The sequence below is a fragment of the Diadema antillarum genome, unplaced genomic scaffold, assembly GCF_040938485.1.
Source record: "Diadema antillarum isolate AM-2024a unplaced genomic scaffold, OU_Dant_1.0 seq00000400_RagTag, whole genome shotgun sequence".
Lineage (NCBI taxonomy): Eukaryota > Metazoa > Echinodermata > Echinoidea > Diadematoida > Diadematidae > Diadema > Diadema antillarum.
Window position 1 is genome coordinate 810,337 of NW_027271391.1, and position 13,721 is coordinate 824,057.

The 13,721-nt window shown below is 39.6% G+C and overlaps 1 protein-coding gene across 1 annotated transcript in view; it reads left to right on the top strand.

Annotated features, from left to right (window-relative positions):
- LOC139732129 (ATP-binding cassette sub-family C member 9-like) overlaps window positions 1-13,465 on the top strand; it is a 34,350-nt gene extending 20,885 nt beyond the window's left edge. The window contains exons 22-32 of the mRNA XM_071643001.1: window positions 2,320-2,412; window positions 3,148-3,250; window positions 4,238-4,351; window positions 4,837-4,948; window positions 5,506-5,633; window positions 8,968-9,046; window positions 9,615-9,723; window positions 10,379-10,482; window positions 11,219-11,352; window positions 11,939-12,001; window positions 12,829-13,465. Of these exons, the coding sequence (XP_071499102.1) occupies window positions 2,320-2,412; window positions 3,148-3,250; window positions 4,238-4,351; window positions 4,837-4,948; window positions 5,506-5,633; window positions 8,968-9,046; window positions 9,615-9,723; window positions 10,379-10,482; window positions 11,219-11,352; window positions 11,939-12,001; window positions 12,829-12,966 (1,177 nt within the window). The 3' untranslated portion in view covers window positions 12,967-13,465. The remainder of the gene's footprint in view (window positions 1-2,319; window positions 2,413-3,147; window positions 3,251-4,237; window positions 4,352-4,836; window positions 4,949-5,505; window positions 5,634-8,967; window positions 9,047-9,614; window positions 9,724-10,378; window positions 10,483-11,218; window positions 11,353-11,938; window positions 12,002-12,828) is intronic.
- Window positions 13,466-13,721: the final 256 nt, after the last annotated feature.

Genomic DNA, 13,721 nt, shown 5'->3' on the forward strand with positions numbered 1-13,721 from the left:
AAACTTTGAGATGTTGACAGTTTTCAACGAGTTATACCTGGGACAATGTGCTTTTTTTTTAAAGAAGAAATTTATAGGAAATGATATATAAATTGACTGTTTTCCATCATTTAATGTTATTTTGATTAATTTCTGACATAAATCATGCAATAAAGTTGTCTCTGCTTTGAATATAAGCATCTTTATTTTTACCAAATTTGAGCACTGGAAAAAGTTCGATGCGGCTACGAAAAGTGCCAAATCTGCGACGTCACCAAATGTGTATGCAACCCAGTGGGATTTACGTATCTATAGGCAAACTGTGTGCACTTTTCAGGAAATTGGTGTATAAGTTGTTGTCAATCTAGAATAAATCGTCCGCCAAAACTATATATTCACGTCGTGAAATCGTTTGTTTGTTTGTGTTCATTGGAATCATTTTTTACACCCATAAATTTACGGAAAAACAAAGTTTTAATAGCACAAAACCCATCGTCAGCTCAAGATTCACGATTGCCGTGATCAGCTGTTCCTTCGTACAGCCACAATTTGCTGTTATTATTGACACAACAAATCGATCATTGTGGGGGAATTGCGTATAGCTGAAGTAATCTTACATACTCATGAAGGATGATAACTAAGTCAAAGAGCTGTAATTGTTTGGAAATCATTTTTACACCCATAAATTTACGGAAATACGACGTTTGAAAAGCACAAAACCTACCGTAATCAGCTCAAGATTCGCGATTGCCGTGATCAGGTGTACGCACAACAGTACCAGGAGAATCGGCAGTGAAGAGGTATTCCTTGATGCCGTGATTTCAGCATGATTCTTCTTCGAAATGGCATGATGAAGGTTTGTTAGATAAATGTGACCTTCTTTTTCTCTTGTGTGTTGGTTTAAATTCTAATTTCTACCTCAACTTGCTAAAAAAACAGTCTAACAAAGCGGGAAACTGCAACATTTCCGTGCTGAGCAGCAGTCACGATACACGTGTTGCATGCAAGCATGCACCGCTGCTGCAGCGATCCCCATAGTATAACACGTAGGTTGCTTGTAAACAAGGGGGTCCTCGGCGCAGTTGGCCAATCGTGAACACGTATTTCGATCACGTGTCTTGGTAAGCAACAAGGCTGTTTACGCGTCTGGGAGACGATTTACATAAACTTACGCATGTTTCAGACGAATCTATGAATGAAAGTGAGTAGCATGACATCATGCCATGACCATATTTTGGAATAAGCAGAGGTAGAGCTTTCTGTAGGTACCAAATGTGTCAGGGTTCAACGCAGAATATCTAAGACACGATCGCCAAAAGAACAGTCATTTTCGCCGTAAGCGTAGGCGATTTGGTCTTTAGACGTAAGATTTTGGCCAACTTTTGAGATTGACATCCCACTTTTCTCTTCAAAATTCCACATTTTGTAGGTTGTATTTCGAAATGTTGTTGGTATCAATCAGAAACTAGAAAATTTCCCCTACAACGTGATACCAAAATGTCAATTTGGTCCCTGAGGTAGGTCATTTTTTGACCTTTTTCGGGCTGTAGCGCGAAATCACATTTGCCGAGAAGTTTCGGGTTTTGCCAGAGCGGGTCTCATATAGCCGTGTGGCAAATCAGCTCATACACATTTGGTGACGTCGCTCAAATCCGATGTTTCTTGTAGCGAACGGAGCTACGTGGTCATGGAAATTGTGTGTTTTTTCAATCTCAAAAACAGCTTGGGGGTAAAGTTACATCGTCTAAAAGATATCCATTTTTGTTAACTAGCTTCTTAGCTTTCCGTAGATATCAAACTTGTCATATTTCTAGATTCTCTATAAATTTCTGCTTTAAAATTTCCGTGCATTGTATTGCATGATAGAGTGTTGATAACTTTTGTACCATATTTAGGAGATCATTGCAGTACTCTGCTCTGCTGGAAATGGACATCTATGTGCAATTTGTTCTTCACCTGTGATCGGATAAAGGTCAAACCACTCTTAACTGGCTTTTGTCAGCCAACTTAGGAGATGATAGACCCTTTACAAGTGAGATAAACAATACACAAGTAATAAAGACGATGAGCGGTATTTCACAACAGCTGATTATCAGGATCAAGACTTAGTGTCTGTCTCAAATGTGATTTTGTATAGAGAGAAAAAAATATACTTTGTATTTTTTCCAGGTATTTTGCAAACGGCAGCGAATTCGCAGGACATAAAAGAGCGTAATCATTTCAAAAAACAACATCTGCCGGCAAACTAGTTCTGATGAGACACTGAAAGAGTAGCATAAGTCCGACAACTTTCTCGCCGCATTCATTGATCTAATTTTTTTTTTTCGATGTTTCATACAGGGAGCTCCAACGATGCGAAAGTGTGACGCGTTCACCGGTCTTCGCTCACTTCTCAGAGACTCTAAACGGGTTGCCGACCATCCGATCGTTTGGGTTCGTTGAGCTTAACATTCGAATGTATACATAGATATTGTCCATATAAGATGTCGTGGCTATTCCTCGCTGTAAGGTCTCACGCGAAGCAGTGGGTACTTAAGATCTGAATGTCATTATAATTCAGTTTGTGAACACTTTACTCAACGCTGAGTGACATAAATAAATGTATAGTTTAGCTTCTCAAAATGCGCTTATTCATTTCAAATTCCGGATTCATTGCCAAAGATGGTAAGTGTGTTTATATTGATTCTCATAGGCAAATTTTTACTTCATTATTTTGCATATGTGTTTCCTTTAATACACTTATTCGTTTGTTTACTTCACCCCATAATAAAGAAAAAAAAAGAGCATGCAAGGAAATGAAGTAAAAACCGAAATTTTTAGTAGACAATGACCGGTGTCTTAAAAAAAAAAGATGACATCATAGGGGACAAACAATTATGGAGCACAAAGGAGAAGAAAGGGAAATTTGCATGTAGTTTCGAGAGTCAAACTGGTCAGATGTGACATAGTGAATGGCGTATACTGTACCTGAGAAGCTGCTATTGCTCCACTTACCCAAATCCACGTTATTTGTGTATTTTCCCTTCAAAAAGAATGCCATTAAAGTGTCAAACCCGTTGTCATTCCAAGGTAATGTTTCATTCTCTTCGACATCACCATCCAAGTTTCTCTTCTGAAAACGTCTCTATTTTGTCATGTTTGTATGGTATATAATTCTTGTGTGTGCAGGGACCAGAAGAGGTTCTTTCAGACTGCACTCGACAGAATATTGGTCAACAACAGAGTGTATGCCTACCTTATTATGTCTCAGCGCTGGATCGGCTTTCGTCTGGTATATATTTTGTCAAAATTATATTTACGTAGAAATAGCCTCTGTTACAGGAACTGGCCGCATTAGCATTTGTTAAAAGAAATAATCAATATTTAGGGTACAACACTGATAAAAACTCAGCATTGTAACATACACTTCCTGAACTATCCCAAGTTGTATATGCAATGTTTATACAGATAGTTTTGATATCTGTTCGAAATAACCCGACGTCGTTATTCCCACTCGAATAGAGGGAGCAAAGCCTAAGTCCGTGTAATATGCTTGATCGCATTATATGTAGTTTGACTCAACAAAGAAAAACATTTCACAACGCTGATAAAAAGGAGATTTGTTTAAACAACCGACCCTATTGAAAACGGAACCCCCCTCCAAAAAAAAGAACAAACAAAACGCCTTTTCTTGTTATCTTGAACCTCAGCATAAATGCAGCATATATGAATTATAATAGTTTATATGTATTAATGCACACCATGCTGCTTACGTATGGATATCACTGTTTGAATAATTCTAGTTGGTCAAGACATTCATATCCGTCCTTCATAAATTTCACACCCATGAATTTTGGGACCTATAGTTTTTCAAGCTAGCTTGTGTACGCCCTATGATATTTCTGTTACTTCTTTGAGACGCCTTCATACTATTAACACGACCATTGATATTTATTTTGTGTTTATTACGTTCTTTATTTGGGGCAATCACAAGATATGGTTGTATGCATTTTGGTATTCCTATTTGTTGAATCAATTTCAATTAATTAATTGGTTATTCCTTTGAGAAAAAAAACCCCGGAAATGTGAAAATAAGTTGAACTAAACAACATGGTACCTTGCGTGGAAATACAACGCCGTAAAAAAAAAAAAAAACACACACACACACACACACACACAAACGCAAAGCTCTAGGAGAACATCGCATATCATAAACAAAGGAAAAAAGTGACTAATATTGTAATCATTCCGCTTTTCTTATTGTGTCCTTTTCCACAAGGAATGGCTGGGTGCCACAGTGGTCTTATTCTCCAGTCTATTTTGTCTATTGGGAGCGTTCTACTTCGGTATTGAAGCCAGTTACGTTGGACTGGCTGTTACATACTCACTCGAGGTAACCACCAATTCTGCAATAACCTTCTTGTTCCATTCTAAATATTCAATTTCGTTCACTGTATATCTGAGAAAAACCTTTCAGAACATCGATTTGCCCCCCCCCCCCTGCCTATAGCAGCGTCCAACTATATCTTACTTTGAGACCATTTGATTTAAATGAAGGACTTTACGACAAAAAAATAAATAAACAAACTGACGGCTTACTCTTTGAAAATCAGGAACTGTATCGTGTTTACTCCGTCACTAGGTGATACATGCTCACTTGAGGTAACCACTGTTTTTCATTAATCTTTTTGTTTCACACTGAATGTCTACCTTCATTATAAACTCGCTGTTTGTCTGAAAATAAAATATAATACAAATATTCTCCGGAGGCAGGGTATCAGGAGAAAAGTGATACTGTACGAAAACTACGAAGAAGTTGCCAATTAATTATATATGCAGGATAATGCTTCATGATTCCTGTGTACTTTCTATGTGTAGATATCGCTGTACATGACCCTGACGGTTCGAGCGGCGGCAGAATTGGAGCTGCAGATGAATGCCGTAGAAAGGGTCAAATTTTACTCCGATATTGAAGGAGAGGACTATGGAGGTGGGTGAACTTTCCTGCATTATGCATCATATCACTTTAAATGGAACATGTTGAAATTTCGATCATTATTTTCCTTTACCCTTGGGCCACCTTGCCTTAGCCTCTTAAATGAAATACAGGAATGTTGAATTGAGCCGAAAGTATAGTTTAACCCTACAGGACGTTGTATGCTTTCGGGGTATTGTGTTCGTATACCCTTTGGGATCGACCACCCGCCTCAGGGGTATTGCCCTAGTACTAGATTCTGATAAACTTTTGCACACTGTTTGTATGCTATTTAGCTAATTTACAGAATCTCTTTTCCTCCCTTGTTTATCGAATTTCTTGCGATTTAGGTGAGTGGACTTATTGTTAAAAGTGCTGGATCAGATTATAACATAAGATTGACTGGACTGAGAAAGACATCGTGATAGTACGGTGTGAGCATTAATATCATTGTACATATACACATTAATATACACACCTCCAAAGCTAGAGACAGAAAGACAGAATGAATGATTCTTTCTGAACAGCATTAGGCGCTAGTAGTAAATGCTGATATTTTCCTTGGTATCTAGGCATTGAGCCTCCTCCCTCGTGGCCACAGAAAGGCGAGATCCAGATAGAAAACATTTGTGTACGGTACGCTCGCGACTTGGACGCCGTGCTGAATGACGTCAACATCAATATCCCGTCTCAAGACAAGGTAGGCCTCCACTACGTGGAGCAACGGCGTAGCCAGGATTTCATCTTAGGGGGGGCGGTTAGTCTGCGAGGGAGCGAAGCGACGGAGCCCGAGCGAGCGGAGCGAGCGAGGGGGGGAGGGTGTGGGAGGGGGGTGTCCCCCCTCACACGGTAAGAACTTTTTGCATTTTGATGTTGTAAATGGTGCAATTTGATGCAGGTTTTTGCGCGTTTCATCGACGTGAAACAGTCCCACTTGTTTATGGTAGCAGTTTATTTTGATGTAGATTATTATTGAACAATTTGCCCAAAAAGGGTATAATTTAGATACACTTCTTGTATTAATTCTTTTCACTGAATATCATGAACGCGACTGAACCCGAGCGAGCGGAGCGAGCGAGGGGGGGGGGGCGGAGGGTGTGGGAGGGGGGTGTCCCCCTCCCACGGTAAGAACTTTTTGCATTTTGATGTTGTAAATGGTGCATTTTGATGCAGGTTTTTGCGCGTTTTATCGACGTGAAACAGTCCCACTTGTTTATGGTAGCAGTTTATTTTGATGTAGATTATTATTGAAAAATTTGCCTATAAAAGGGTATAATTTAGATACACTTCTTGTATTAATTCTTTTCACTGAATATCATGAACGCGACTGAACCCGAGCGAGCGGAGCGAGCGAGGGGGGGGGGAGGGTGTGGGAGGGGGGTGTCCCCCTCCCACGGTAAGAACTTTTTGCATTTTGATGTTGTAAATGGTGCATTTTGATGCAGGTTTTTGCGCGTTTTATCGACGTGAAACAGTCCCACTTGTTTATGGTAGCAGTTTATTTTGATGTAGATTATTATTGAAAAATTTGCCTATAAAAGGGTATAATTTAGATACACTTCTTGTATTAATTCTTTTCACTGAATATCATGAACGCGACTGAGCGAGCGAGGGGGTAGGGGAGGGTGTGGGAGGGGGGTGTCCCCCCTCCCACGGTAAGAACTTTTTGCATTTTGATGTTGCAAATGGTGCAATTTGATGCATGTTTTTGCGCGTTTTATCGACGTGAAACAGTCCCACTGGCTTGTTTAAGGTACTGTAGCAGTAAATTTTAGTGTAGATTATTATTGAACAATTTGCCTATAAAATAGTATAATTTAAATACACTTCTTGTATCAATTCTTTTCGTTGAATATCATGAACGCGACTGAACCCTAGCGAGCGGAGCGAGCGAGGGGGGAGGGGAGGGTTTGGGAGGGGGGTGTCCCCCCTCCCACGGTGAGAACTTTTTGCATTTTGATGTTGCAAATGGTGCAATTTGATGCATGTTTTTGCGCGTTTTATCGACGTGAAACAGTCCCACTGGCTTGTTTAAGGTAGCAGTAAATTTTAGTGTAGATTATTATTGAACAATTTGCCTATAAAATAGTATAATTAAAATACACTTCTTGTATTAATTTTTTTCGTTGAATATCATGAACGCGACTGAACCCTAGCGAGCGGAGCGAGAGAGGGGGAGGGGAGGGTGTGGGAGGGGGGTGTCCCCCCTCCCACGGTGAGAACTTTTTGCATTTTGATGTTGCAAATGGTGCAATTTGATGCATGTTTTTGCGTGTTTTAACGAGTTGAAACAGTCCCACTTGTTTAAGGTTGCAGTATATTTTAGTGTAGATTATTATTGAACAATTTGCCTATAAAATGGTATAATTTAATTACACTAGTCTCCTTGTATTAATTCTTACACTGAATATCATGAACGCTGTCTGTTCAGCAATCAAACAGAAAAAGCATGCACACGAGGGTGTAGATAGGGGCAGATAGGGGCATAGGTGATTTTGCGTTTACAGACTTGAAATTCAGCGATCTGGTGCAAATTTTTGGTGCAATACTTTTTCATCGAAGTGTTAAAATCACGGAATTTAGCTCTTATTCCGAATGTGCACCATCTGTGTGTATGTATAAAGTCTAGTGAGGTAGAGCTTTAGAGGGGAAGGGGGATTCCCCCTCCCGCTCGTGGAGCTTTTGCGTTTTTAGAATTGAAATAAAGCGATCTGGGTAAAGCCACAGTCTACTTCTATGCATGGCGGGGGGGGGGGGGGGGTGGTGGGCGGGCGAGCAGGGAGAAGGCATGGGCAAGTGTTATCTCCACCCTTCCCTTCCGATGGAGCTTTTGCCTTTTTAAGGTTGAAATTGAGATATCTCGTATACGCATATTTGATGGAATCAACATTTGGGAAATCACAAAAAAAAAAAAAAAACTGATGGGGGGGGGGCTGAGGGAGGAAAGGGTCGATTAAAAGGGGAAATTCCCCTTATGCATGAGGGAACCTTGAGTTTTCGGAATATAAGTGATAAGTCTTGTGCACTCAGAATTATTCATAATTTTTTGTAAATCTAAAAAGTGTACTTAGCTAGGGAAAGAGGCACAGAGGGGGAGGGTTTGGGAGGGGGATACCCCCTCCCAAGCACGAGAGATTTTGCATATTTTGAATTGAAATTCAACGATCTGGTGCACACTTTGAGTGAAAAATTAAAAAAAATATCTTATTTGATGAAAGGTTGCAAAGGAGACCCGCTTCATGTGCATGCATACAGTATACACGCATTTTTTTTTCCGCCTCCCAAATCCCCGGTCCAAATCTTAGGGGGGGGGCGACCGCCCCCATCGCCCCCCCCCCCCTGGCTACGCCAGTGCTACGCACGAACTCTAGGTGTCCCTTTTGGCTAGCAGGAATAATGTGCCTGTGTATAACGCAGCCCGAGTTTGAATTTCGAGTTGAGCATTTGTCATATTAAGTTGAGTTCATTTCTTTATGATTGTAAGAACGTATTGATGAAGACAAAAATGTAGAAGTGATACAGGTAGCAGCCCATTGTAGTGGCGACTACTGTTCATGTTGCTATTTAGTCATCTGAGAAGTTGGATTCAAGAGGCGCTACTGGATGGCGTGTTAATGCTGCGCCGCGTATACGGCATTTGTATCTTGTGATGATCCACGCAACATATATAATTTGCTTGGTTCATGCAACAGCGCCTTGTTCAATCCCTTTTCGTCATGAGAGTTATTCTTAGTCTTTAATGCAAGACAAAAATAGTGCTGATTATAGTAAAATTGTATCTCAATCGCTGTCTGAGACTAACTCACATTACACTGTCTGATAAGCGTAATGTTTACATTCCCCTGCATTGTTAATCTGTTTGACGTGAAGACTGATGACTAACGTAAACTATACTTAGCTTCAAATGTTACGAAGGAGACGATACAGAAGAGTACATGGATATCAATGTCCGAAAATAATGTTGCCCCAGACTTTTTCACAAATTATTTTGGTATCATGCTGAATTATCATTTATTGTGTTTCTTCGTCATTAGCTTGGAATATGTGGCAGAACCGGCAGTGGAAAGTCATCCCTCACGCTGGCGCTATTCCGAATGATCGACACATACCAAGGTATCTTGTTACTTCTGGTAACAAATGACATGGCTGCCTATTGCATGAACACGGAGCTACATATAGCTTCATGGTACAAAGAATACTAAAGCTTCCATGCTACAGGGATGGTGTATTTAAATCTTAATTACTTCGCATATCTGCCTAGGACATCACCATTACCACGACCATTACTAAACAATTTCTTTTCCGGATTCGGATGAAAGTTCATGCTATGAGCAATTACAATATGCTGACTCCTAATCTGACTATTCGTCTTATAGAATTCAAAGTCCATGGTCAACCGAGAAAAAAAAACTACAACAAAGGATGACAAAAGAGTCGTTATTATGTCGTTGTCACTTGTTTTAATCCAATACAAAAACAACAAAAGAAGATTAGAAGACTTGCTTAAATATGAATGATTTTCGTTCTCGTTTGTAATATCTTTTTCACTTGTGCCATGACGGCGTGTTGCGGATCGACAGTTTGGTATGTTTTCTTGAAAAGGTTTGGAAGCGGACAGTGTTATCATTTACTGACTGACTTGTCCACTATGTGATTTACTTCCTTTTGGAATGTGTTTCAGGTCGAATTGTGATCGATGGGATAGATATCTCCACTGTTCCACTGAGAACTTTACGTCAACGTCTCTCCATCATTCCACAAGATGCCTTTCTATTCACGGGCACAATAAGGTTTGTGTCAAGCAAAGTCTCCACTCTAAAGATTCTCGAGTTCTTCTCGCGGTCTGTCGTGTATAGCATGACCTTTTTTTTAATAATTAAGCGAATCTGCAGTTTCTATGCGTCGAAATGTTGGCTGAAATTGTAGTGCACTCCAAACTTTCTACTGCAAGTTGTAAATGTCCTGGAATCTCAAGCTTTAACGTTATTTAAACTGCCGTGACATGTATATCCCGAGGTATATCTCACTGCACGATTACAGCCTGTCTACAGCAGGTCCATGCCCTTACTGGAAATATTATATCTCTTTGCGCCATGAGCGATGGCTGAACTTGAAAGGCCATGTGAGATTATAGTTTACTTTAGTTTACTTATAATTGTTGGGCAAAACTTGAAACTATTTGCCCTGCCTACCTCCTCATCACTAGCAAATTTCGAAGGAAAAATATTCTGTCTTGTGAAAAAGAAGGTAATGCACATGATGGTCTAAAATATTATCCTGGGGGGTGTTTCATGAAACTTTTTGTCGGTGATTTACACCGACAACTGTTAAAAGCTACTGAAATCCTTGCGTCTGATTGGCTGATAGCAAATTTGTCGGTGAAAACCTCCGACGAACTCGTTGATGAAACGCCCCCCTGATTTGATTTAATATTCAAACCTGCAGGAGCAACCTTGATCCTACCGACACGAAACGGGATGAGGAGCTATGGAAAGCGTTGGAAATTGCTCAACTCAAGGATATAGTCTCCGGCCAAGAAGAAGGCCTTGGTGCGTTCAGCCAGTCCTTGCAAATACTTCATTTCAATTTACATGTTTCATACAGTTCTCATTATCACAGTGCAAAGATTTGATAAATCCTGTCCTACGTACACTACGGTGGAGTGAGCAAAAATGATGTGTATAATATCATCATAGTACGGAGGTTATCATCTAGGAAATTAGAATTTCCAAATGCTCCAATCTCTTGATCCATTTCTCGGCCCAAGGGGAGTTAAGTATCTATCGAAAAAGACTTTAAATCCTGTGGTTAATGTTTCTGTGGTTCTCTATTTTGAATGTCAGTTCGTATTCTCTAGATAGCTTGTGTGTAATCTTGATACTTTTAAGTGTAAGGCCTCAGGATTTTATCATGTCAATTCATTTTCACTTTTACGGACGTGAATCTGTGGTTGACATTCATGATTACTTCAGGACAAGAAAAGAAAATAAGAACACGTTAAATCATTCGGATTCACAATAATCTAGTTAACCTTTGTGAATTTACGTTTTTGCAATCATTACAAATATGTCTTGGTTATACATTGTATATAATTTCTCTGTGTATTTGATGGAAATGAAACTAAATTTGAGTTTTGAATCTTGAATCTTAAACACGTAAATAGATTTCAGTTTTATTGTAATGTAAGAGGGCTGAGGGAAAGGGTTTGCCTGTTTTCAGGTCCCCTGTTGTAAAGTTTTGATTAACATGAATGATGATAAACCTTTCTATCACTCTTGTGCAAAGACTACCAAGTCACTGAAGGCGGTGATAACTTCAGCGTGGGTCAGAGGCAGCTCTTTTGCCTCGCCCGAGCTTTCCTGAGGAACTCACAGATCGTAGTCATGGACGAGGCTACGGCTTCCATCGATCACGAAACTGTAAGTTGACTTATACCCAAGCTAATACTGTCATAAAAAGGACAGAAAGAAAATAACTCTGTTTTCCCCCGTAATAGGGTCCTACATGGCCTAAGCGCATAACACTCTTAATTTTCCACATTCTCCACACATCACCACTAAGTAACCAATTTCTTGGTCACTGCCTCTTGCACGCTAGTTTGTAACTGATGATATTATCAAGACAACGCATCTTTTAAACTCGTGTCACTGACAATCTCTCAGTTTTCATGCCGCCAAATTGTAAATACAAGCATAAATGCTAAGGGGTGATGTGGACATAATTCTGGTATAGGAATGCCGCTATTTTTTTTTTTCAAACACATACTGTATATGGCGCCGTACAAATGTTATGAATCATCAAAGTCTCTGTTAGATGTCCACCAGTATATAGCGTAGAAACATACAGTGGTATACTTTTAATTACCTCGTGAATGATACTCTCCTATACGTCTCGTTACCCTCGACAGATTACCAATAAATAATACTAATGCACTATATCTAAGTCATCACATAGAAAAGAAAAAGTGTTCTGGGCTTCACATTTTTTTTTCGTTGTTCCTGCTAGGATCGCATACTGCAAGACGTCGTAGCCGATGTGTTTGAAGATAGAACCGTCCTGACGATAGCGGTAAGTCGCAAAAACTCTCTCTTATCATTCCACATGGATGATTAAGTGGGTACACAGTTTAAATAGTAACTTCATTCTGTAATCAATATGTAAAGAAAATATTAAATCCCCCTAAGGTGCCATTCATCTGCTACTTTGCAATATACTTCGTCGAATCCTTACGGCAAGGAGGGTACGGATCAAGGAATTCTATAAAGGGGGGCGCAACTAATATTTCTGGTGGCACTTCCGGGTTTAATTTCATTTTTCTTTTTTATTTCTTTTGCTTTTTACGAAAAATAAAGGGGGGGGGGTTGTGTGCCGGTTGCACCCCCTCCGGATCCGCCACTGGCAAGAAATTCAAGCAGATTTGAACCAGACTGACAAACTTATCGATGGTGATGGAAACGTATTATTATTCAGCGACATATTAATGAAGTTTTTAACCCCGGGATAATTATAATGACAATTCAATTAATTAATAATTATCTGTGGGGTAGATTATTCCCCTCATCAAATTGATACAGTGATCAAGGTGAAGATTTATATGTGTATATAGACATTGATATTGATACACACACACACACACACACACACACACTCACATGATATATATATATATATATATATATATATATATACATATATATAGTATATATATATATACATGTATATATACATATTGTTGTTGTTGTTGGTGTTGTTTGATGGGCCCGTATAATAATTCATAAGACAGCATAAGACAGCATAAGACAGCATAAGACAAATTCATTGGGACTGGTGTGACATCGCCCAATCCAAACGGAAAATAACTAACCAGTTTGATCTTCACTTTCATGTACTGACAGCATCGCGTCGGCACCATTTTGAATGGAGACCATATCCTCACCCTGAGTGACGGTCACGTGATCGAGTACGACACCCCAAACAACCTGTTGGATGACGAGGACAGCATGTTTGCGTCCCTGGTTAGAGCCGGAAAGTGAAAGCCATGCTTTCTTGAATCTACCAGTTAACTGAAATAAAGGGCAGTATCATTGGTGGTCTGCTATGAAGAGGTACATGACTACGCGTGAGCAGAACACGACAAACCAAGTTTTTCATTTGTCGTTTAGAAATCATTATCTTTTTCCACTGAAATTTCTGGCACACCTATGGTTTGTATAGGTAACATGTTGGCAGAATGCCAGCACTGCATTTGATGCCTTGTCTGTATAAAGCTGCTGCAGACTTCAAGAAAGAATTTCAAGAAGTTCAATTTAAGAATGAAGACATAAAGTTAGGTGTTTTGCTTCATCATGCGCGTATATTCAGGTATGTTCATTGTCCATTCCTCGATTTCTGAAATACGTTTCATGCAACTCAAACGGTAGTATAACAGAAAAAAAAAAAACCAGCATCATACTTGATACGTAAAATTTGTTTTAAATTAGTTGTAAATTAAGTTGTATCGAAACAGTATCTTTCTCTTCCTTATACATGTCAAGCACCCCCCCCCCCCAAAAAAAAAAGGGGGGGGGGGTGACACGTTTCTAAAAGCAACTAGCCCAAACCTGTTTTCAACAGACAAGTATGCCTATAGCTAGCTAGGAGACTGCGAATATTCAAGTGACTGCTCAGCCATAATCTAACCCTTCTTCCAGTTACCAAGTTCAGATCTTTCCTGAAAAATTATATTCGCGCGTCTTTCGAAAATATCTATCACCTTCTATCTTTTGCATCTCTGTGGGGTTGCTGTCTA